Source organism: Antennarius striatus, chromosome 7 (genome assembly GCF_040054535.1).
Source record: "Antennarius striatus isolate MH-2024 chromosome 7, ASM4005453v1, whole genome shotgun sequence".
NCBI classification, from domain to species: domain Eukaryota; kingdom Metazoa; phylum Chordata; class Actinopteri; order Lophiiformes; family Antennariidae; genus Antennarius; species Antennarius striatus.
Genome location: NC_090782.1, coordinates 15,345,001 through 15,368,625, shown reverse-complemented (window position 1 = coordinate 15,368,625; position 23,625 = coordinate 15,345,001). Strand labels below are relative to the sequence as shown.

General features: G+C 38.7%; 1 protein-coding gene and 1 long non-coding RNA gene across 3 annotated transcripts in view; one reads left to right on the top strand and one right to left on the bottom strand.

The window, feature by feature from the left end:
- Positions 1 to 4,146: 4,146 nt before the first annotated feature.
- Positions 4,147 to 14,247, bottom strand: LOC137599169 (uncharacterized). Of its 2 annotated transcripts, XR_011036755.1 has the most exons (5): positions 14,111 to 14,247; positions 10,827 to 10,921; positions 10,237 to 10,516; positions 9,982 to 10,025; positions 4,147 to 5,038 (listed from the first exon to the last, which is right to left on the bottom strand). It is a non-coding gene; the product is annotated as an uncharacterized lncRNA (long non-coding RNA). The 2 variants fall into 2 exon arrangements; XR_011036754.1 differs by having other exon boundaries at positions 10,237 to 10,921.
- A 215-nt stretch (positions 14,248 to 14,462) lies between these two features.
- The window catches only part of nr5a2 (nuclear receptor subfamily 5, group A, member 2), a 74,849-nt gene continuing 65,686 nt past the window's right edge, over positions 14,463 to 23,625 (top strand). Inside the window, exons 1-3 of the mRNA XM_068320174.1 lie at positions 14,463 to 15,079; positions 17,880 to 17,998; positions 21,555 to 21,696. Coding sequence (XP_068176275.1) covers positions 14,998 to 15,079; positions 17,880 to 17,998; positions 21,555 to 21,696 — 343 coding nt within the window. The 5' untranslated portion in view covers positions 14,463 to 14,997. The remainder of the gene's footprint in view (positions 15,080 to 17,879; positions 17,999 to 21,554; positions 21,697 to 23,625) is intronic.

The following is a 23,625-nucleotide window of genomic DNA, read 5'->3' as shown; positions in this document are numbered from 1 at the left end:
TATGCACAGAAGGACTGGTTGGGACTTTACCAGGGCAGAACAATGCTTACTCCCACCTCCTCTCTTACACCCATAAAACAGCTCTCCAGACCCCTTCACCTGTCTAACTTTATGGATCTCAGAGGTGCAATTTTACTTTATTAGCCATTCTCTGAATGACACTGCACAATAGTTACCCTAATGGCAACACATTGATTAGAGGTGATTAGCCTGGGGAAGATTTTGTTGAGGAATTTTCAAATCTCAACAACTATAATTAGAAAGTTACAGGTAGAAACTCTAACTATGTTTAATTATAATAACATATGCGTGTCTGAAAAGTAAATTGCCTTTGAAAAAGCAAAGTTAGTGTCACAATAGTTTTGTTGCAGTGTAGTGATTCTTAATACCTAAGCTAGTTTCAATAAGTGCCCTTCAAAAAGCAAAACCTTCACCTATAGAGCATTCAAATCATCTAATCACAGACATATAAGTTTGGATAATTGTAAAACAGAAAACAAGGATGTGTGTTTTATGTGTTCATTGTGAATGTGAATGTACTGCATGACATCTTAAGGTGATCTTAGCAGTATTTTAGCAGAGGGTGGGGTGTGTGCTTCTGAAATGGGCTCTTAGCTGTTCTGTGTCATTAGCATAGTGGTGAATGGATTGGCAAGTTTGTAGAAAGGGACAGAGGATGGATAACAGGAGAAAGTAATGGTTCATTGGGCATAGTAGTAGTAGTAGTGTGTATGTATGTGTGTATACATTTGTGTGTGTGTGTTAGTGGCTAAGGGTCAGCCAGAGGGGGTGCAATGTGTCTGTCACAACTGACCGCACGGCGACCACAGAAGACAGTCAACCAGCTACTACTATTTGTGAGCATATGTGTGTGTGCACGTTTGTGTGTTTGTGTGTGTATGTGTGTGTGCGCGTTTGTGTGTTTGTGTGTTACAGCCAAAGAGAGTAAGAGCAGTCCATCGGGCCACAGACACACTTTTCCTTATCCCCATTGTTACAGCCAACCGCACACTGACCCCAAGGTCACCAGTCTTGTGTATGTGTGTGTGTGTGTGTGTGTGTGTGTGTGTGTGTGTGTGTGTGTGTGTGTGTGTGTGTGTGTGTGTGTGTGTGTGTGTGTATGTGTGTACAGAAGAATAAAACATTTAACAACCCACACAATCAACCAGGATTTACAATTTATGAACAATCATGTGAATAAACAAGAGATCTTACAAAGTCAGGTGTGTGTGTGTGTGCGTGTGTGTGTGTGTGTGTGTGTGTGTGTGTGTGTGTGTGTGTGTGTGTGTGTGTGTGTGTGTGTGTGTGTGTGTGTGTGTGTGTGTGTGCGTGCGTGTGTGTGTGTGTGTGTATCTTTGTAATTGCACCTTTGTCATGGACGACCGCACACTCACCTGATGGCCAGAACTACTTGCGCAAGAGGATTTTGACCATGCAGTATTCAAATAAGAGTATTTATGAGGATTTATTTAAAAAAAGAAATAGATGTAGAAATTCATTCAACAGTGATACTGTATGATATACAGATCATACAGATTATATATATATATATATATATATATATATATATATATATATATATATATATATATATATATATATATATATATATATATATATATATATGTATATTGCACTGTATTTCTAATTTGATTCTTGTTCCATTACTTTCATTATATTTGGTAATGAAGAAAGTTGGTTTACTTATGAGGGCTCAATTTGCCTCAGGTTCTGCTTTCACCAGCATTGGAAAATCCTCAAGTCTCCCAAAGTGACTTGCTGAAAGTTTTTGCCTTGTTCCCTGATAGTTGATAGCTGTTACCTCTTGTTTGTCATATCTTATATCATCATCATCAAATGCTGACCAAAGGAATTTCCTCTTCTTAGAGTTTAATATTTTTGAAGGAAGTCAGTGGCAGAACTCAGTTACAGTATTTTATTTTTTAATTCGTTCATCTTATTTTCCTGCCAGGTAAATAAAATTAAACATATTTGGTTCAGCGAAGCAAGACTTATTTTTTATTAAATAATTTTATTCCAATGAAACGTTGTGATCAAATTTGCTTACAGTTAAACTTTGTCTTTCAAATTGATGCCACTAACCAACCAAGCTCTCTTGACAGCACTGGCTTTCCTGGGCGATGAGATGTGAAGATAAAATAAGCTTTAGCAATTCCAAAAAAGATGAGCTGATGGTCAAAAGAAACTTTTTGCCACAGTTATAGCACTTTAATCTCAGTAAAGTACAAATCTGTCAGCCTGAAATGCTAAGACCTCCCTCTGAAATCTTTGGCTTTACTCTGACAGCAACTCATTCTTTAGCTACATTACCTGTCATTGCCATATGATTAAGAGTGACAGTGCAGATGACAGTGTGCTATTACAGCATTGCACTCATTGTTACATATCAAAACGAATGAAAATAGTTTTTCAAAAAATAAAAAAGAGATAAATTTATTTCTGAGTGCTTAATCTCCACACAAGATTTTACTGAAAAACTCACTGGATTGAACATATAATGAAAGAATCTGTCAAAGACGCACCGATGCTGATTTCTGCAGGGTCTACTATTTTTTTTTAACATTGAAGTTTTTCTGTATACTCAAAAGTGGACAAGGATACAACCCCTGATAAAAGAACATTTTTAAGTGGTCTTGTCCTTAAGGCCATTCATATACAGCAATTAAGAGCAGAATGTGAAAATTTTACAAAATGAAAATTACAGTCCATGTGAAGGCCTATTCATTTTCACACATGAACATAGCTGACAAGGTGCTGAAGCAATAGCTGTTTGAATCCCACACCAATATTTTTACAGCTGGCAATTTGGCATAATTCAGGAAGTTAAATATAGAAAAGATATTGGACTTGAATTAACAAAAACAGTGCTACCAGGTTACTGCCAAGTGGAAAAAAATAGTACTATTCTTATGTATTTATTTTTAAAGTCAAACCATGACATTTAATAACGCCATCACATATGAACATTTGTACCCTGGTCAGACATCTGCTGTGGTGAAGCACTCTAACATGCATGCTAGGTGCTGCATGTCTGTCTGAGGAGAACAATGCCACTAGCTGAAATCCCGCCAGTGGTTGTAGTCACTTTCAATTATGCCATTCCTGGAATTTCACCTGACGATGACAGCACCAACTCCTGTAAACCGGTAAATAAACATCCCCAGAGTGCAAGGGGTTGATAGATTAAAGATTAAGATTACAGATTAAAGATCTTTATTTGTCATTATACTGTACAGATGGTATAACAAAATTGGAAGGTTAGATGGAGAGCTGGTCCAGAGCCGCTGGACCAGCTCTCCATGAATGTGTCTGAAGGTGTGTGAAGCTGTTAAATCATACATACAACAATATAAACACACACACATGCACCCTTGCACGGATGCTCACACACACACACACACCCACACACACACACACACACACACACACACACACACACACACACACACACACACACACACACACACACACACACACATGCACACACATGCGAACATACAACATTCATGCAAACACACACATTTAAAGAGATCTTATCATCTGATCTGTTTGGTTTTCATTGAAACCTGAATACCTGACAGTGTGGTGAGGTTATTGTTCCTCGTCCACTTGAAGATAGAAGCGCGTAGGAATCAGTGAACAATGCCTGCTACATGACCTGCTAATGGATCTAGCAGTCATTCAGTGCTTGTGTGTCTGCGTGCATGTGTGTACAGACAGTTGTGAACTTGAGCATAGGCCCATATGAATTAGTGTGTGTACAGTCTTCAGAAAGATTAAATGAAACAAATGGTCTTCAAAGTCGCAAAGCAGCTTTAATCCCACGTACTGCAGGGACTAGACCATAATACATGTTCTTTTTATGAATTTTAGGCACTGGACTGATGCCTCGTCACAAATTCATTGCAGTCCATCCAACATTAAATGTGCCCTATTAAACAAACCAATAGATAGGAGGTCAACGGTCAGTCTACTGCAGGGAGCAATCATAGCTCTGTGTGTGTGTGTGTGTGTGTGTGTGTGTGTGTGTGTGTGTGTGTGTGTGTGTGTGTGTGTGTGTGTGTGTGTGTGTGTGTGTGTGTGTGTGTGTGTGTGTGTGTGTGTGTGTGAAAATACCATACACTGTATGACAAAGACTTCATCTCATCTCGAGAGCTGGTGCACTACTTCACTTCATTTCATTAACTCAGCCGAGGCTGCACATTCAGCACTGCATATTATTTTCCAACTGTGTAATGTGTTACCACTAAAGTTCCATATCAATATTAGTTACACTTTTATTTTTTTAACCATGTGATTTTACTTGTTTATCTTTAGATATCACTCTACTGCTTTAGCTCTCCAATTTCCCGGTCATGGGACTAATAAAAGTTTACCATATATTTATCTGTGTGATCAGATTTTCCAGTTTCACTCACATTGTGCTGAGTGCTTTGACGGTGAATGAGAACTTCTTTATTTGTTCTAAGAGTGGTGATATTGATGGGTCTGATGTCATTTGCTCCACCCAATTGCAGAAGTATATTCTAAAAGATTAAAAAAATATTTTTTAACTTTTATTGTCAATTATTGAACATACATATTTAATATGGAAAGTTAAAACAATGTCCATGCCAAGTGTGAGGTCTCAAATAATCACTGCGATCCATATTACATTGGCTTTTTCAGGTATGGAGGTTGTTCAGCCACCAATAACATCTGGAGAAACGTTCATCTGCATTCTTAAATAGTACTGCATAACTGTAGATGACACATTACAACCAGGCTCGTAGGCCGCAAATGCCCTCAATTATGTTAGACAAATGAACACTTATTTAATTAAAACTCAAAAATAAATTAGGTGAATCTCAAAAACAAAATGGAAAATCGTGGTCTGGCAAGGTGGAGAATGAACAGGAGTGCAGCAGCATCAAGTTACTGACACTCCTGACATTGGTTACTGCTCATCAGGGGGTTGCTAAGATGTTGTTGAATAGCCAGAGATGGCCAGGTGCTTTGATACTTCCACAGTCAGGACCTGAGAAAAGAAGCATACAAAAACAAGAGAAAACAGCTCTTGCTGAAACAACACAGTTCTCTAACCCTTAAAAAGTTTCATACATCACTGTATAGAGGGTTGATTATGTTGTCAAAGATAGACCCACTGGAGATGATTTCCAATAAAAATCTGAAAGATCCTCTCAAAGTAACCTAATCACCTCAGTGTCATGACACAACAGGCAATGATTATAAATATTATAAATGAATTCAATATATTTTCTAGCTGCTAATGCATTTCAAATTGTGACCAAAAGAAACTTGATAAAGGGGATCTATGAGATTGAGCTGAAAGCTTTTGAATGACTTAATTGTCCTTAACTTGCGGTAATTGAAAACATTTGAACATTTCCCTTAAGAATGACGTTTAAAGTGATGGCACAGTGTAAGTGCTGCCATCCCTCTCATTAAAAGTAAATCTAGCTAAACTGGCAGTCAATCTTTCTCTTTCAACTTAAACAAATAGAATATAGCCAGATCACCCAAACAAGATGGTATTTCCTTAAATAGTATTAAAATGTCATTGTTCTAAATAAATAGATGTGCTGAACTATACAATCCATACAAACTCCGGGTCTGGATCAGAGTCATGATTACAGCGCAGTGGTGTATATACAAGATCACTGGTTTCCATCTACTTTCCGTCTTCTTGGACTTTGTCAGTGAGCCGGGGGTTAACTGTATTTAGTTTGGCCGTGGGTTTCTTCCTCAGCTCAGTGGATACTGTCATTACTGCTGGTAGCTGTACTAATGTTAGGTCTTTTCCTCATGATTCCCACATTCATTGTGGCCTGTAACTTTCACCTTTGGTCTACCATTTCTCCTGTTGAAAGTTTTAGTTATATTTCTCTTGCTATAGAATGAGTCCAAGTCTAAGCCTGGGGTCTCTTGCTGGAGGCATGCCCTGACTTGGAATTGAACCTTGAAGTAGAAGAGGCTTTTTCCACCCAAATTTTGTTCACCAATTTGTATGAAATTATTTTGGAGAGCTTTTGCCTTCGATCAATATAGTACACCCTCCTAATGGATGTAGTATATTAAGATACCAATCGAGCAATGTAATTGGCAAATGTGATGTGTACTTTGGTATAGTCACAGTAAAACCCCACTCTAAAATGTAAAGTTTTACTGACTTTTACTACTTAACTTTTAATTTATAATATTTTTTTTTTAAAAATGGCCCTCTCACCCTTTCGGGGTGGTATCTGTGTGTCAAGCTCAGGTCCTCTACCAGAGGCCTGGGAGTCTGAGGGTTCTGCGCAGTATCTTAGCTGTTCCTAGGACTGCGCTCTTCTGGACTGAGGCTTCAGAAGAGCGCAGTCCATCCATCCATCCATCCATTCTCTTCCGCTTATCCGGGGTCGGGTCGCGGGGGCAGCAGCTTAAGCAGGGAAGCCCAGACTTCCCTCTCCCTAGCCACTTCATCCAGCCCCTCCGGGAGAATCCCAAGGCGTTCCCAGGCCAGCCGGGAGACATAGTCTCTCCAGCGTGTCCTGGGTCGTCCCCGGGGCCTCCTCCCGGTAGGACGTGCCCGGAACACCTCACCAGGGAGGCGTCCAGGAGGCATCCTAACCAGATGCCCGAGCCACCTCATCTGGCTCCTCTCGATGCGGAGGAGCAGCGGCTCGACTCTGAGTCCCTCCCGCAGTCCTAGGAACATATATATATATAGACACACACACACACACAGTGGTACCTCTACTTGTGAATGTCTCTACATACAAAATTTTCTACTTACAACCTCAACAGAAAAATATTGCCTCTTGTTAACAACGAAATTTCGAGTTACCGAAGGTAAAAATGCAGTATGAGCTGCTACTCGCAGCTCCCAAAGGTTCCTGAACGCAGCATTCTTATAGCTGCTCTGCCATTGGCTATTACCTAGTATCCTGGCATCCCATTGGCTAAGAGGGACCTCTATGTGTAGTTAGATAGGTGTCTATGCAGTGTCCTCGTCATTCGGCCCTTGACCCATGAGGTGTTCTGATAGTTTTTAATATATTAACTTTTTGAGTATTCGCTATGGACCCCAAGAAAATGATGGAGAAAAGAGGAAAAGAAAAGATGAAGAAAAGAGTTTTTTTGTCCGAACAAACAAAGCAAGAGATAATAGAAAAGCATGAAAAAGGGAGGCGTTTGGTTGATCTCGCCAAATAATATGGCCGTAATGCATCTACAATCACCACGTTATTAAAACAAAAGGAAGTTTAAGGAGTTTAAGGCATCGCGTGGATGGTTGGAGAAGTTTCAAAGGAGGACTGAAATTCACTCTGTTGTTCGGCATGGTGAGGCAAGAGCGCATGAACCGAAGAGGGCAAAGAACAATGAGGACAGCAGTTAAAAGGTAAATGACCATCATTTTTATTCTTTATTCTTTGTTTTTTACATTATGCACAACTCTCATTTATTGTATAATAATGTAATTGTAACATGTATTTGTTACATGTTTTGATGCATTTTTTAAGCTTTATAAAACATTTATGTCTGACTTTTTGGGGGCTTGGAAAGGATTAGGGCATTTGCATGGAAAACGCATCTCTACTTATGAAATTTCTTCCAGAACCAATTAATTTCGTAAGTAGAGGTACCACTGCACACATACTGTATATATATATATATATATATATATATATATATATATATATATATATAACACACACACACACACACACACAGTGCGCCTTCGCGCGTTCGCACATCAACACTTGCGACTTCACCTCATCGTGTGATATCGTATGCGCATTCTATTGGCTGACGGAATCCAGAAGTGCAACAGTGAGTCTCGGACATCTGTGAGACACAAAAGTGCTTTAAACAGTCGATAAGAGTGTGGGAAAAGGTAATACAGATAAAAGGTGGTTTAATATCAGCATGGGGGGGGGGGTCATAAATGGTTTATATAACCGTAAATAATAAGATAAATAGTTCATCACTATATCGCGGAATTCATTGTTCGCATGTGGTTTCTGGAACACATTAGTCGCTACACACATTAGACACTGCGTATATATACTGTATGTGTGTGTGTGTGTGTGTGTGTGTGTGTGTGTGTGTGTGTGTGTGTGTGTGTGTGTGTGTGTGTATGTAAATTGAACACAGAAAGATCTGATTTTTGCAAGACAAAAGTTTTGTTGCCTTGTTACATGATCAATAATTGATGAGAGAATTAGTGGGTGTGTATAAAAAGAACCCCAGGACACCAGACTTTCACATCAACTACAACTTGACCTCTGATAACACGCCTAAGATTCACCCAAAGCATTGATTATCAAGAGGCTGAAGACCAAATTCCCCGCTGAGGTGGCTGACTCCTGCAATGTGTCTCAGTATCGAGTACAAAGAACTAACGATTCGAAGAGACTGGAGATGTTTTTGACAAGTCCAAGTCTGCTTGTCAAAACGGTCCTCCCGAGCAGTTGTATTGCAGACCCCACAAGACAACTGCTCGGGAGGACTGTTTGCTGGCCTGAAAAGCCAAGGCCAGCCCTTTCTCCACTGCAGCAGAGCTCCACCAGACCTGTTCACCTCAAGTCCCTGTATCAACCAGAACAATTTGTAGAATTTTGTCTTGAAATAGTCTCCATCGTCAAATCAGTACCCAGAAACCAGCACTGAAAAAAGTCAATTAAAAAAAAAAAAGCGTATGTCATTTGCCAAGGCCCACAGCCTGCTAAAAGGGTGGATGAAGGTGGATTTCTCAGATGAATTATTGACTGAATTATGTCTAACTTTCTTCAAATTTTGTATATCTATTGGAGTCCGCATGGATCCGAGATTCACCCAGAAAAAAGTCAAGTTTGGTGGTGGAGAAATCATAGTCTAGGGTTACATCCATTATGGGAGTGTGTGTGAGATTTTCAGGGTGGAAGGCAAAATCAATAGCCTGAAATATAAAGAAGTACGAGCTACCTCTTACTTTCCCAACCATAAAAGTGGTCAAATTTTGCAAAAGGATGGTGCTCTATCGCATACTTCCATCTCTACATCAAAGTTCTTGGCCAGCCCAGTCACCATACATGAACATCATTGAAAGAAAACCAAAGAACCTTTGTGAACTCTGGGAGACATGTAAGACTGCTTACTTTGATATTCCTGATGACTTCATGAATAAATTGTATGAATCATTGTCAAGCCACATGGCTGCAGTCCTTCAAGCTCATAAAAATCATACAAAATATTAAATATGGATCTCACAGCACCACTAATTAATTCACTGATGTTATGGAACATATTTTTGTATTTGAAGAAAATTATTTTCACATTGACATTAATTCCATCATTATCTTCAGAAGAGAAAGGTTAACACAATAACAGTGAATAGGGCCTTCTCAGGACCTTGTGTCTTCAGACCTCTAAAAGTCATTGTTAAGTAAACCAATGGCAAAACACGCATCAGCTTAGGGTTTTGCTTAAAACCCCAAACTGATTTCAAGAGAGTGTCCCTCTCTTGAAATCCGCCTGTTCCTCCACCCCTTTGAACTGCACCTTCTCCAACCCTTCTGTCAAGGTCCTTCATGGAACTTTTTTGTCTGTGCAGAATCTGTAGATGTTCTTCTCTCTCCCTTTCTCCCCTGCCTATGTGTGAAACCTTAAACTGGAAGCCCTCTCTTGCCTCCTTCCAATCCTCCAATGCTCTTCTTTCATTTTGACTTATTTTTTGCCACGCCTTCTATCATCCCTCACTCTGATTTGATTGACACTTCATCAGACACTGGGAAGCACGAAACCTTGACCTGTTCTATGTCACTGTGGCCCACAGTATTTTTATTAACCTCTTGCCTACTGCCAATATTAACTGCCCCTCTTGAACTTGTGTTATAGCTGCTATGTTAACATATTTCCTGAAAATCAGTGCGATGTTCATCCGACAGCAGATGAAGCGGGTTTAGAAAATGAAAGAATTTCAAAATGGAAGAAGAGTACCTTCTGTATGTTGTGTCTGTTGTGGGAGTCACCAGCATCGAGTCCTAAAAAACAATTACTGTAGATTCATTTATTAGGATTTTTAAATGTTTTTTTCATGTTCTCTGTGTTTTTGTCAAAACTTTGTCTCACAAAGCTCATGCTTGAAAATCTTCAGGCTCCATGTTTTATCGTTTATATATTTGCCTCCCTGTGCTTACTTGTGTAGAAGTATAAATCATTAAAAGGTGTGTGCACGTATGTTCTCCAACTCACCTCACTTTTATGTTTTCTTAGTGATTTTGACATGGAGATAACCAGGCCTTGCAGACAGTATCAGTACCCTTCCACTTTAGGTCGTCAGCAGCACTGAAATCTCCAAGAGGAACACACAAACGAACTCTCTTTCCTCCAGTCAAAAGGGCCGGTTTGTCTTTGATCCCCTGTGAGGTTTATCTCCAAAGCTGAAATGTCAACACTGGCTGTTGACAAACTCAGTTTCTTCCAATAATCCAGTGACTGTCCACCTCTTAAAACCTGGAGACCAGCAGATGACCTGGTGCACAATAGAAACTCAAAGGGACGAGAAATTAGGGAGCAACAATCTTAAACAAAAAATGTAGGAATATGCTCATAAGGTTAGATTTGAAAATTCATCATCAAGTTCTCTGAAAAGTGCTTTTGAAGTCTGAGTATAAGTGCCAGCACAAAAAACATGTGTGGGAATGTTAACAGAACATTTTGTCACTTCAAAATCATCACTAAATTAATAATTTCATTTAAATTCATTACACACTGTCTCGGGTTAGGCTTAATCATTGAAGTATGATTATGGCAATGACATCAGGTAATATTTCATTACTGACCTTAGACTGACTTTCAGGAGAAATCCCTTTTGCCTAAATTAACAGGTAGAATATATAGGCTGCAGTGGAAACATTTTCATTCTTTTACAGTTGTCCTAAAAAAGAAACAGAACGATTTTTTGATAAGGACAAATTAAATTCTGCCACTGGTTTGTTTAAAAAAATTAATTAAGAACAGGAAACTATAGAGTAGAATGGCTGGATCAATTGTCTGTCAGACATGTAAGAAAGTTATATGTAAGAAAGCATATATGCATTATTCAGTTACGTTTGTGTTTGCCCCCTTGTGCTGTCATCATCATCGCAGCAGCTGCAGGCAGCTGTTTTTAGCAAAAAAGGATTGGACACATTTATTAGATACAAAATGAAAGCAGCAGAGAATTTAGCAACAAGAGAAAAGCATTTCCCTCAGAGCTCTTGGAGAGCAGCACACCGATGAAAGATGAGTGAATATTGGACTTATGATGAATAGAAATTTGACTCCAAGTCAAAGGTAGCATAGGCCTGAGTTGCTGGATGTGTTAACAGGTGAGAATTTCTAAAGTGATTTGCCACGACAAGATCATAAGCTTAGGTTTTGTTCTGTTAAAAGCTTGTAAATGCATTTAAAGTCTTCCGAATTGGGCTTTACATACTGATAGCCCATGGTAGTTTTATATTTATATTTATAGGTTGTGTGCTTCCATCTGTTTGATCCAGTTTGAGCCAGACAGCAGAACAACTCTTCTGCTTTCTGTCATATTTTTCTTTTCTTTTGTTTACAGCAGTCATGTTATGCTGTTTGTGTCACATTGCCACCCTCTTTGTTTTGTTATCACTACTCTATATGCCGGACCCAACACTATTTTTGGACTGAAAGACTGTTTACATGAGCTTCTCAATACAGAAAACAGAGGCAGGTCAGGCCAGAGAGGTGTATATGCATGTGTGTGTGTGTGTGTGTGTGTGTGTGTGTGTGTGTGTGTGTGTGTATGTGTGTGTGTGTCCGTGCGTGCGTGTATGTGTGTGTGAGTAAGTGTCTAAGGGGTGGGGTTATTTCCTGATTATGAATAGTGAGTGTGTGTTGATTATAATTTAACGATGTCTGTATGTGTTACGTCTCAGAGGCTATTGTTGTCTGATCACAACAGATCTATCATAAGTGCAAGCGCACACTCACATGCACAAATGCGCACACACCTACACACATGGTTAAAACACACATTCTCAGATCTGCTGTATATTCAGACAGGCTGTCACGGAAATGATTCACACATCTTCACCAACATGATCACACATATACAAGTAAAAATACAAATACAAATACACACACACAGACACACACACACACGCACCTTTGGGTTGGCCTACCATGGTTTTCTGTATTAAAGAGTTCTTTCAATCAAAATTGATCGGTGGTGAGTTGTGTGCTTTGCTCAGGGTGTTGTGTGTGTGTTGGTAAGGGGTTGGGGCTGGGGGGCAATCAGATCAATTCAAACTTGGAAGTGAAACATGGTGCAGCATTAGTCCAAAGTTTAAGTCATGTCAACTTGACTTTGTTTCCCTTTTCATGTGACTTTGACCACTTTAGACTGTAAATTGTCTCCACAAAACTTGAGCAACTCTCTCTCTGACTCTCTGTCTTTCTCTCTGGCCATGCAAGTTAATCATTCCAGTGGTACTATCTTACCAGAGTAGCCGATATCTGTCTCTCTGTGTCACTTTATAACCCAAACTGCACCACTTCCCTTAGCCTCCTGCCCATACTTGTCCTTTCCCCTTCTGTTTGCTGACCCTAGACCCCTTCTCTTACTGCAAGTGGCCCAGCTTTGACCAATCATAGCCCAGCATAAAGAGTGCATCGGTGATTGGTGGAACCTCTTGCACCCTGTCAAAGTTGTGCCTGATATGCTGCAATCACAAAATTGTGATTTTAAATTTTAAAATGCAATGTTGTTGGAGAACATTTGCCACTTTTGCGTAATAGATGGATAAATTCAATATTTTCAGAATAAAAGTTCAGGGCAAGTTTAGAGCATTTTTTTATTGATATTTTTATTTATTTATGATGAAAGTTTGCTTTTGTACAAATTTTTTGTTTTGAATTATTTTGTTTCATCAAAATCCTTAATTGGGGAACTTATTCATTTTAAAATAATTTGCTGTTTTGTTCTGCTGTATAAAGGTTTGATGAACCGTGTGGTTGATTTGTCGTTGTAAACTCCTCCAGAAAACATCAATGAAAAATAAATTATTTTACTGAACAAACTGCGCTTCAAAATAGAAAATAATATATATATATAAATAATTTATTTATATTTATATTTTTAAAGAAGAAGATGTGTGGAATTTAGCTAATCACAGCAAAGTAATTTGTTCAGGATTTCACTATGTTTTTGTCATTTTTTAAGGCTACTGAATACCATTATCCGACAAATACTGTACAACCTACAAAAATCCTAAACTTAGCAATTGTCGTTTTAAATGGGCCTATTTCATATTTCGCTGCTGTTCGACGCTGTGTGAGTCAGCTCAGCATCTGTGATCCTTCAGGTGTGTCTGGCGGTCTGCCCCGTCACTTTTCTCCCTTTCCTAATCATCCTCATCGGCTCAGACCGATGAGGACACACTGTGTGTAATTGATCTGAGACACTTGTGCGTGTATTTGGAAATGTTGGACGAGGCTTAATGGGGAAATCGACGACTAATAATTATTTTTCATTGGAATTAAGAATTTTGGAGTGGGCTAGAAAGCCGGATCCTGACGTCAAATCACTAATTGATCCCTGCACAGCCAATCATTGATAATTCTTCAGAAGCAAAGGTATAATGCATTGCGTAAGGAGCAGATTTAATCTCTAAATTAAAACCTTTGTAAGTCTGAGGCCGACTGTACTCATGTTTTTAAAAAAGTTGGACAAACGAACCCAAAGACCAGCAATTTATTTTTTAAATGAGCTTGAATCATAATTCGGAATGCAAGAAATACAGAAATTAAGTAAGAAATAAAAAAGAAGAAAGAAAGAAAGAAAAAAAGCAACAAACAAACAAAAAAACAAATAAAGTTTGAATTATCACCAGAGATGGTGATTTCCATGAAATTATACACGGAGCTAAGGACATTAAAATGTATTATTGACTAAGTGTGTTAATAATTTAGAGGTCAGACATTTCTGAAAACGTTAACATTTTTGGAAATAGAAAAACAAACTATTAAATTATAGAAGCGTGTATCAGTGTTCACGTGTGCGTGCATGAGGTGGAACACGCTCCTGTTATGGCGCGCTCCAAACCACATAGCCTACCTTGCGCGCTGTTTTTGCTCTCCGTGCGCTCGCGGAAAAGTCAGATCTCGTGTGTAGTCGCACCACCTTGCTTGATTTCTTTGTTTTCACACCGCTTTTAAAGTCCATCATTAACGAGACTAAACAGCTGAGATTTTTGGAGCGATGGATCTGGAGGGTATGAGGCGACGTTTTACCGGTCTCCTCACCTGATTGGATCGAGGAAAGATGATGTCAGACGACAGCACGCGCCCTGGATTGGAGAGAGCGAAGTAAACAAAGCCGCGAGGAGGAGGAGGAGGAGGAGGAGGAGGAGGAGGAGAGGTCTCCACATCTCTAGACTGTCCTACCGACATACAGAATCCGACTTTACGCACCGGAGAGGGCGGCCCCGGCGGCGCGTACTCGTCTGCTAACGGCTAAAAGTAACACTGTCAGCTCCACTTTGACGTTGACGCACTCAAAGACTTTTGGAGAGACTGAGGGGAAACTTAACGCTGGTCTTTAGATCCGGACGCTGCACCGCTTTTTCGTTTGAGTAAGACAAAAATCCACTAACTCGTGCGCTACTGTTCAAAAAGTATCCAAGGAATTATACGGGCGCGTTCCGATATTATCGATGTTCTCTCCGTAGATTAAGTTATGAGAACTGAAATTAGAACCATTAAATCATAGCAAATCCGCATGTGCAAGCCGACCATCTTGGAGGCGGTGTGAATCTTCATTTACCAGGGCATGAGTCAATAAATTGAAGAAATCAGAGAGAGAGAGAAAAAAGAGGCGGAAAAACTGCAAGTTCCAAAGGTATCTGGGACGCTTTGAAACGTGTTCGTGGGAACGTCTGCCTCGAACGCGCAGGTGTCCCGCCGAGCGCTGCGGAGTCTCCAGCTCAGGCCGGCAGCGCTGACATGCTGCCCAAAGTCGACACTGAATCCCTGGGACTCTCACGATCGTATGGGGAACAAGGGCTCATGCCAAGGAACATTCAAGGTAAGAAGTTTACTTCAAGCGTTTAACTCCGCAAGATATACTTATTAACTTCCAGTCAAATCTACAGGGAGTTACCGCAGTGTGAAGCCTCAGCGCATAAACATCAGCGTCACTAAAACTTTTGAGCGCTTATCCAACACATTTCTGCCGACGTCGTGGATTAACGACTGGAGACTTGTCAGTATAAGCTTTAATGTAATGATATTATTTATTATAATACTGCGTTAATTTCTCGAAATATGCGGACATTCATCTACAGTGTTTAGTTTTAAAAAAAAAAAGTTGTCGCATATTAATGTGTGTCGGTCTTTCCTTCATTACAATAATGCGTGAAAAAGATGACTCAGAAGAGATTTATGTCGTAAAAAATTCCAAGAATTAACTAAAGAGTTCGCCTATACACAAAGAACTGTTAAAACATGGTTGTTGGCAGTTTATCAAAAAATGGAGAAATATAATTTACAGATCTTGAGCCACAGAACGAATTGTGGCTTAATGTATATAGTTTGTATAATGTGTGTATGATTCTCAGACAAATAATCCAAATTGTTTTAGATTCAGTTAGGTTTTTAATACGAAGTTTTTTTGCCCAGAAATTCAGAATCAAGCTGAAATAAATTGAAATAGGGAAGGCCGTATCATTTTTATACGTCACGCATAAGTGTGCTAATTTATTTTTTGTCTCATTTGTCGATTTTCCTCTGTCTCGATAATGATGACAGTCACTGAGAATAATTTCTCTACGAATGTATTTCATTGATTTTATGATTTCAAAATGATGCAGCTTGAATTGAGGGGGAAAAACGTCAGCTTGGCCACATTCAAGTTATCACAATTCAGAATTGTTTTAGAGAATCGCTTAATATATCACCTTTTAATTGGTCACATAAGACTCCTGCCTTATGTGTAAATAAACTCACGAATTCTTCTTATTGCTCTCATGCTGTTGACAGCAAATAAAACCGGCAATCAATTCAATCAATCCCGGTCCTGGTTTATGAGGCGCAGATATGCTCACATGACAAGGAGTGGCTTGTTCAAGTGTCCCTTATCTCCTTTTATGCATCGATAAAAACAAGGTAGCTTTGTTTAAATGAGGGTTTCTCCTAATGTCATGATTAAGTCAGTGAAGTTTTAATTTTTAATCAATTCCGTCAAACGATGCAGCTTTACCGTAAACTCCATGAACGAGTGGGCGTCGAGGTGAGAGGTGAGAAGCTTCAGCTACACCAGCTTGTGACTGCACCTTCTGTGGCAAGGCAACCTGCACTCTGTGTAAAAAACCTCTGAAATGTTGCTTACACCTTTACCAACAAGCTCATGAGAAAAAGTTTGTTAATCATCTTAAGAAATACCGACTTAATACAAATACTTAATGTCATAAATGATTAAAATGGAAGCATAACAAACATCTATAGCAACACAGAAAATTCTACATTTTTTGAAGAGGAAACTAGAGTCACAAATTTAATTTATTTGCGTCATTACAAACATTTTCCGCCCTGTAGATATTTATTTTATTTACGACCGCTCCATCCGACGCTTTTAAAGATTATTTTCCTTTATTAAACTGGCTGCTGTGCGTCACGTGGCCAGGCCATTCCAATCATTTATGCTCTTTTGAAGCAGCGTAAACTTGGGGAAAAAGGATATTGATTTAAGTTTCTGTGTGGTGGAAAACGGCAGCTCGTGGAAACTTGTTGCTTCAGCTGCAGAATGCTGCGCGGATCCCAGCAGGGCAAAGCGCGAACAAACCAGAAATCATGTCTAATAGCTGAGCGGAGTCTGAAGTAGACCAGTAAATTACGACAAGGCCTTGGGAGGCATCTAATTGACAAAATATTTCCACTTCTAAAAGCCACATCCACAGAGGTTTTCCTCTGTTTGATCATGACTTCTTTTTATGATTGGAACCATAAATGCTTTTGTAACTGTTGTAAATGTCAGTCCGTCTGTTTGCTTTGCGCTGTGGCACAGTCTTATCAATTCAAGTATTTCCAAATCCTACGTAACGCACATGAGGCTACAAATCTGACAACTAAATCATTTACAACTTGAGAAATGGATGTAGAAAATTTAAAGGGCTTAATAAAATGTTATTTTCTTAAATTGAATTAAATTTTCGGCTTCTATATTTTTACTTTTATTTCTCACACTAAATGAGGATAATTTGGAAATATGAGCAGTTAATTGTAAAATGCAGCATTTTCGTATCGTATGCAAAAAGTCAGTTAAAGCTTCCCAATCTCCAATCAGAACAAAAAAAAAAAAGAGCAACTAAAGCTAATGGTGTTTGACAATGTGAGTTTTCCCTTCGTGGGAGAAAAATGATGTTTGGTCGAGGTGAGCTTAGATATATTTCTCTTGGTCCGCAGAGATAAGGGCTTCTTTTCTGTATCTTCATTTGTCTGTGGGCGGTAACATCGTCTCCACTAATCTTTAACACTAATATCTCTCCAGTTCCCCCAGCGAATTCACGACTTAGATGTATGAATATTTATGAAGCTCACTTTCATGAGCCTTTTGTGTTTAGATTTGTTTTTGTTTTTTTTTACTCCTGCTCCAACGATTGTAAGAGAAAGGAGGCAAAAAAGGAGAAATAAATGGTTGGACCCCACCACCCCCTCACCCTTTAAGATTAAACATATGGCGGTCTGACAGAATTTAAAAGAAAATCTCTTTCTGTTTCGTCCCGGATTTCCACGTGGTTCGTCTTGACGGATGGAAGAGAGCTTTCGGTCCAAGGCGCTGCGCAGCACTGACATAGACTTCTCTCTGTGTGTCCGTGTCTCATCCGTAGCACACCAGTTAAAAATGATGGACTACTCATATGACGAGGACCTGGACGAGATGTGTCCCGTGTGCGGAGACAAGGTTTCAGGGTATCACTATGGACTTCTGACCTGTGAGAGCTGCAAGGTTAGTGCACTGATCAGTGGAATACCATATATGATTATGAGGAGCCTTGTGTGCTCTGGAATCTAAAATACCCTTTGTTTATTTATGTATTTATTCATTCATTCATTCATTCATTCCCTCATTCATGTATTTATTTATTGGCGATGATATCTCAGTTACATACAGTGAGTACCTTAATGAAGGCTTTTCTACAAAGTTACTGAATTACATCAGAGCATGTCAGTTCTACAGTGGACAAGCAAACTTTATTTGCATTATTATGCTCTTATATGTATTTGAAGCTGCTTTATTTCTGTGTATCAATTTGTTCTTTTCATCATCTTTTTTACTCCAACATTCTTGACCAGAGCCACTCACAACTAGTGTAACTGTTCAGAGAAGACTCAGTTCCTCAGCATTGATATTGCAGGAAACCCAAAGCTTAAAGAGGCCGTGGGTCAAATGTTGTTGTGACAAATGAGAGAAACTTTTCCTGTGAGTGTCACAGGATTTTGTAACGGCTTGGCAAAGACAAGTAGAGTTAGCATGCAAGGCGTTTTTATCTTCTTCTTTTTTTTTTTTTAAATTCTTGCAGCCAAGAGGCAGGGAAGAAGGATTCAGCACCGGAAACAAAGCCTATGCAATAATAATAATAATAATGACTGTTTGTACAAACCTGTATACTGTCTTAAACACTCATCACAAGTTCATTAAGAACTGCAGCTTCATCTGTTTGCAAATAGTACACGTTAATGATAAGGCCACTGCTGCACAAACTGTTGCTGCAGTTAATTTGAATTCAATCAACAACCTGTCTGTGTCTTTGTGCATCTTTCCATGATTCCCCTCAACACTGAGCTAACAGGCAATACCTGATATTTTTTTTGTTGGCCCAGTAAAGCTGTCAGCGCAAAATTAAGCTATAAGACAAATGTCTATGCGTTAACACTATTCGGTGTAAAATTGCAGCTCGTAGTATTGATGCTGCACACACATTTCTTGCCTATGTGGTCATTATTCAAAGCAGATGTTATAGATTTTATCCTATATTATTGACCTTGAGATGCTCAGCATTTGCTTGAAGGAATATGTCAGTGGCTTCACTGCTGCTTTTCAGCCTCAGCAAAGAGTTTACCTCAGTTTAGAAATTTAATAGCATGTGTGCATGTGTGTGTGTGTGTTTGTATGTGTGTGTTTGTGTGTGTGTGTTTGTATGTAGTTGTATGTGTGTGTATGTGTGTGTACGTGTGCATGAATGTGAGTGGTAGATGAGGATGTATTTTATAAAGTGTTGCATATCCTAGTTCAAACATGAGTAATATTGATAATTGCATGAAGCTTATCATTGATTATCTTTACAACACAGGCGGTCTATTCAGTGCCGTGTCTGACCTGATATATCAGAGTGTTGACATGTTACAGGCTCCTCTTGGCATTAAATAGCCCTGTGTGTAGTCCAAGTGCAATGGAGGTTCCTCCTGAGCTGCACAAGAACGGAAAAAGCTGTAGCTGTGACTTATTCTTTGTTTTCTTTTAAAATGAAGATACCTCTCTTTCAGGTTTTATTACACGCTATTACGTGTAAGATTAATATTTCCCAAGTTAGTCTTATCAAATTTTGGAAGTAAATCAGAATTTCTGGTGAGTTTATAGCTGGAATATTCCTTTATACGCACGCATGCTATCCCCTCAGCTTTCAACCACAAAAACTCAGTTTTATCATGTTAGATGTTTCTCGTTTAGTTGGGCTATCAGATTTCAGATGTCAGATGAGTAAATACACACACACACACACACACACACACACACACACACACACACACACACACACACACACACACACACACACACACACACACACACACACACACACACACACACACACACACACACATGCAGAGACAGAGAAATGAAAAAATGTCCTCATCGCCCCGTACTGCTAGCACCTTGCTGAACACAAGCAGAAACACCCACCCACACAAACACCTGCCCACACAGACACACACACACACACACACACACACACACACACACACACACACACACACACACACACACACACACACACACACACACACACACACACACACACACACACACACACTTTTTGTTCATACACACGATGTGATTTCATGCTACACACCAGCTTACATAGAGTAAACACTGTACGACATCATACCTGTTAGACTAACAAGTTGCAAATATGCAGAAATGAATGATAAATTCATGGAAATAAAACAAGTTGAGGTCATAGGGATTTTTGTTTTTTTAGACACCCGATGGCAGGAAATTCACAGGATAAGGTCAGAGGACGTTGAGTGGTCAGTATTCATGCTTTTTTTGATGGACCCACAGATCGGTATTGACACATAGTAAAAGCAGTTGTAATACATTACAATTATTATCTTTGTGAATAAAGGAAAGAAGGAAGTTCAGAATATTGTGATGTGATTTCAAATCTGAATTTAATTTGTTCCAGTTTTTTTGAATAAATGAGAACCAGACAAAGGAAGCCCACAGAAATCCAACTACAAGTAGAAAATAGACCCTGGCGAGTGCTTACACCCTCAGAACTTCCGATCAAAGGAAACCCTTTAAAGTTAAATGTTATCAATCTGCATAAGTGTTATTGTATGGTTTTCAAAACATGTCACACTTCTGTTTGTTTCCGGTATTTAGAGCATATGCTGAGTTCTAAATATAAAAACTGTAGAGAAGAAAGTTCTCTTTGAAGCATGGATTTTTAGCACCGATCCGTCATTAATCCCATGCAGTGGACTTTTTTTTCCATCTTTGACGGATCAGATTAGGTCAGATATTGACAACAGAAAAAAAAAAATTGTTGCTGTTGTTTTATTTAAAAGACTGATATTAAAGATTCTGCTCCTTGCTTACAGAATTAAACCATGCTCTTGTATGATTTCCACTGCTGCTACCTAGAATTAATTCCACATTGCAGGTATGAATCTCAGTAATTGTAGATCTGTGAATTATTGATATAGCTTGTTGGATCTTTTAGACTGCTGCGCTCATATTTTTCAATAATCAGGTGGAGAGCTATAAAGATGATTTTCCTCTCTTTTTAGGTGAATTTATAAATCATAATGTAACTGGGTGACTAGGTGAAAATTTAGTAGTAGCTTGCGGTAAGGAAGTTACTGTACAGTATATAGAATTTTTCCTTGCTTTGCTCATTTTACTGTATACGTTCTACCTATGATGTAATTTTAGAAACTATTTTCCTGTATTGATTAATAGAGAAGTGCTAAAAGATTCAATTAACGCGATGATCAAAAAATTGCCTTCTCAACTGTATCATTCATTTGTAAAAAAAAACAGACAAACAAAAAATGAAGAATTATGACATAAATAAAAGCACATCTCAAAACTTCTGTGTGTGCGTGTGTGTGTTTCTGTGTGTGTGTGTGTGTGTGTGTGTGTGTGTGTGTGTGTGTGTGTGTGTGTGTGTGTTCCATTAAGCCCGTCCTTCTCCATCTATCTGAGAGTGTGAATGGGCCAATTACCATCACGTTGCAGGGGTCAAGCAGGTTGACATCTTAATTGGTTCTCTCCACAGGGTTTCTTCAAACGCACCGTCCAGAACAACAAGCGCTACACATGCATAGAGAACCAGAGCTGCCAGATTGACAAGACCCAGAGGAAGCGTTGCCCGTACTGCCGTTTTCAAAAGTGCCTTACCGTCGGCATGAAGCTAGAAGGTACATAAACATGTTTACATTTTTATAGTGCAGATGTTTGGCTTAAGACTAAATGATGTCACACATTTCTTTGGTGTTTTGCTAATTTCTATGTGTTTCCATCCAACATTTTGGTGACTAAGTGAGGTATGGTCACAATCAAACCTTATAAGTTGTGCAGAAAAGTTTCATTATATAATGTGTCGCTGTCAGAAGTTTGCGTGCTTTCAAATGAAACAATGACGCAATTATTTCATAAAGGAAAATGCTCTTTATTTTTTGTTGTCTGTGAAGAAAAAAAAGGCTGTTATTAGTCCTGTATATATGACTGTCTAGTAACCAATGGCAGGGGAGATATTACAATACAGGAGTGTAGACAGTAACTCAATAACACAACATAAAAATGTACAACCTCATTATTTTTAATGACATCAAAACAATAGAAACAATGCAGGTGTTAAACAGAAAACAGACCGGGTGAGTTATGTTCCATAAGGTGTTACTTTAATATGTGATCTAAGCATAGCTTTTAAACTTTTCATTTTAAATATTTTATACAGTATTGGATTAGTACTTAGTGCCTCAAGTTTGATGATCTGCTCAAATATTTAAAAAAAACAAAAGTTGTAAATTGAATACAGATGAGTAAAAGACATTACGTTTCTCTCTCATATCTGGTAGAGTTGATGGATAAAATACTTCAATGTATACTAAACTTCATCCCAAGAAATTACATTGTAATTCAGGAGAATACTCCTCTCTTTATGGAGCACATGCATCATGTCATGTCAGTTTGTAATTGTAGTTACTGACATGATACAGCTGGCACATAAACATTTGGAAACTGTAATCTAGTATTCAGTAAAATGCACACCATTGCCAAGTCCAAGTAATCTGACACGTGTCTGTTTGCAAGTGCCTCACCCCATCACAAAGTATTGTGCAAATCAGTTCATTATGTCCAGTCTTGTAATGGTATGTAAAGTAATTTTAAAAAATTTAGATCACCTTACTGTCCAGGTAGGCATCAACATTTTATTGGTTCTTTCCTAATCTGTGCTCCACATACCCACATGGTTCTGTAAATGTTTGAGTTATTTGCCCATTTATCCATATCCACATCAAACTTTAATGGTCTCTCTGTTAAGACAAGCACCATGTCTGCAACAAATGTCATGGAAACCATTTAGCAGTTTTTGCACAAACTGACATTCCAACAGATGGACAGAGATTAAAATATAACTCCATTGGCGGAGTCAAATGTTCTTCCAAAAACAGCTCTTGTGTGAATAGTTTCCGTATGAATAGAGATGTCCACGATTTAAGAAGGTTATTACCTGCTCTGACGTAATGAAAGGAGCAAATGATATTTATTTAAACATTTAACACTGAATATCTCAGTCAACAGAGCTTTGTGAAGTGAAGCTTTTCATTTCTCCTGCATTGTTGAAACCCAGCATTGCTTATTAGTGTTAGAAATGGTGTCAAGGGAAGTTAGTGGTATCTGGTAGCTGCTTTGCATTTGCCAGACAGAGTAATAGATAAAATATTAAACTTGGCGGCGGGGCAAGCATGGTAATGATGATACTTTTGGCCGGCCATTTCAAGGCCTCTTTGTTTAATTTTAACACAACTCAAAAGCTTGTTTAAACACGACTGGTGGAAGAGACAAGATGAGAAACAATATTCCAGTGTTGAAAGGTAATATTCAAAATAAACCATATTTTTTTCTCAGTTAATACCTTTTACTTAAAATTGCTAATTTTGAAGGAAATAAAGCATGTGAAGGACTTTTTTATAAAAGGTATTGAATAGAAGATTAAGTGTCAAATGTAGTTTAAACTTTGTTTAAGTTACAATGTCCATATTTTTCAGGTAATGCAAATTGCAAAGTTTGCTATGGTGCAAAATTCCCATTTGTGATTTTAACCAATTTAAAATTCTCCAATC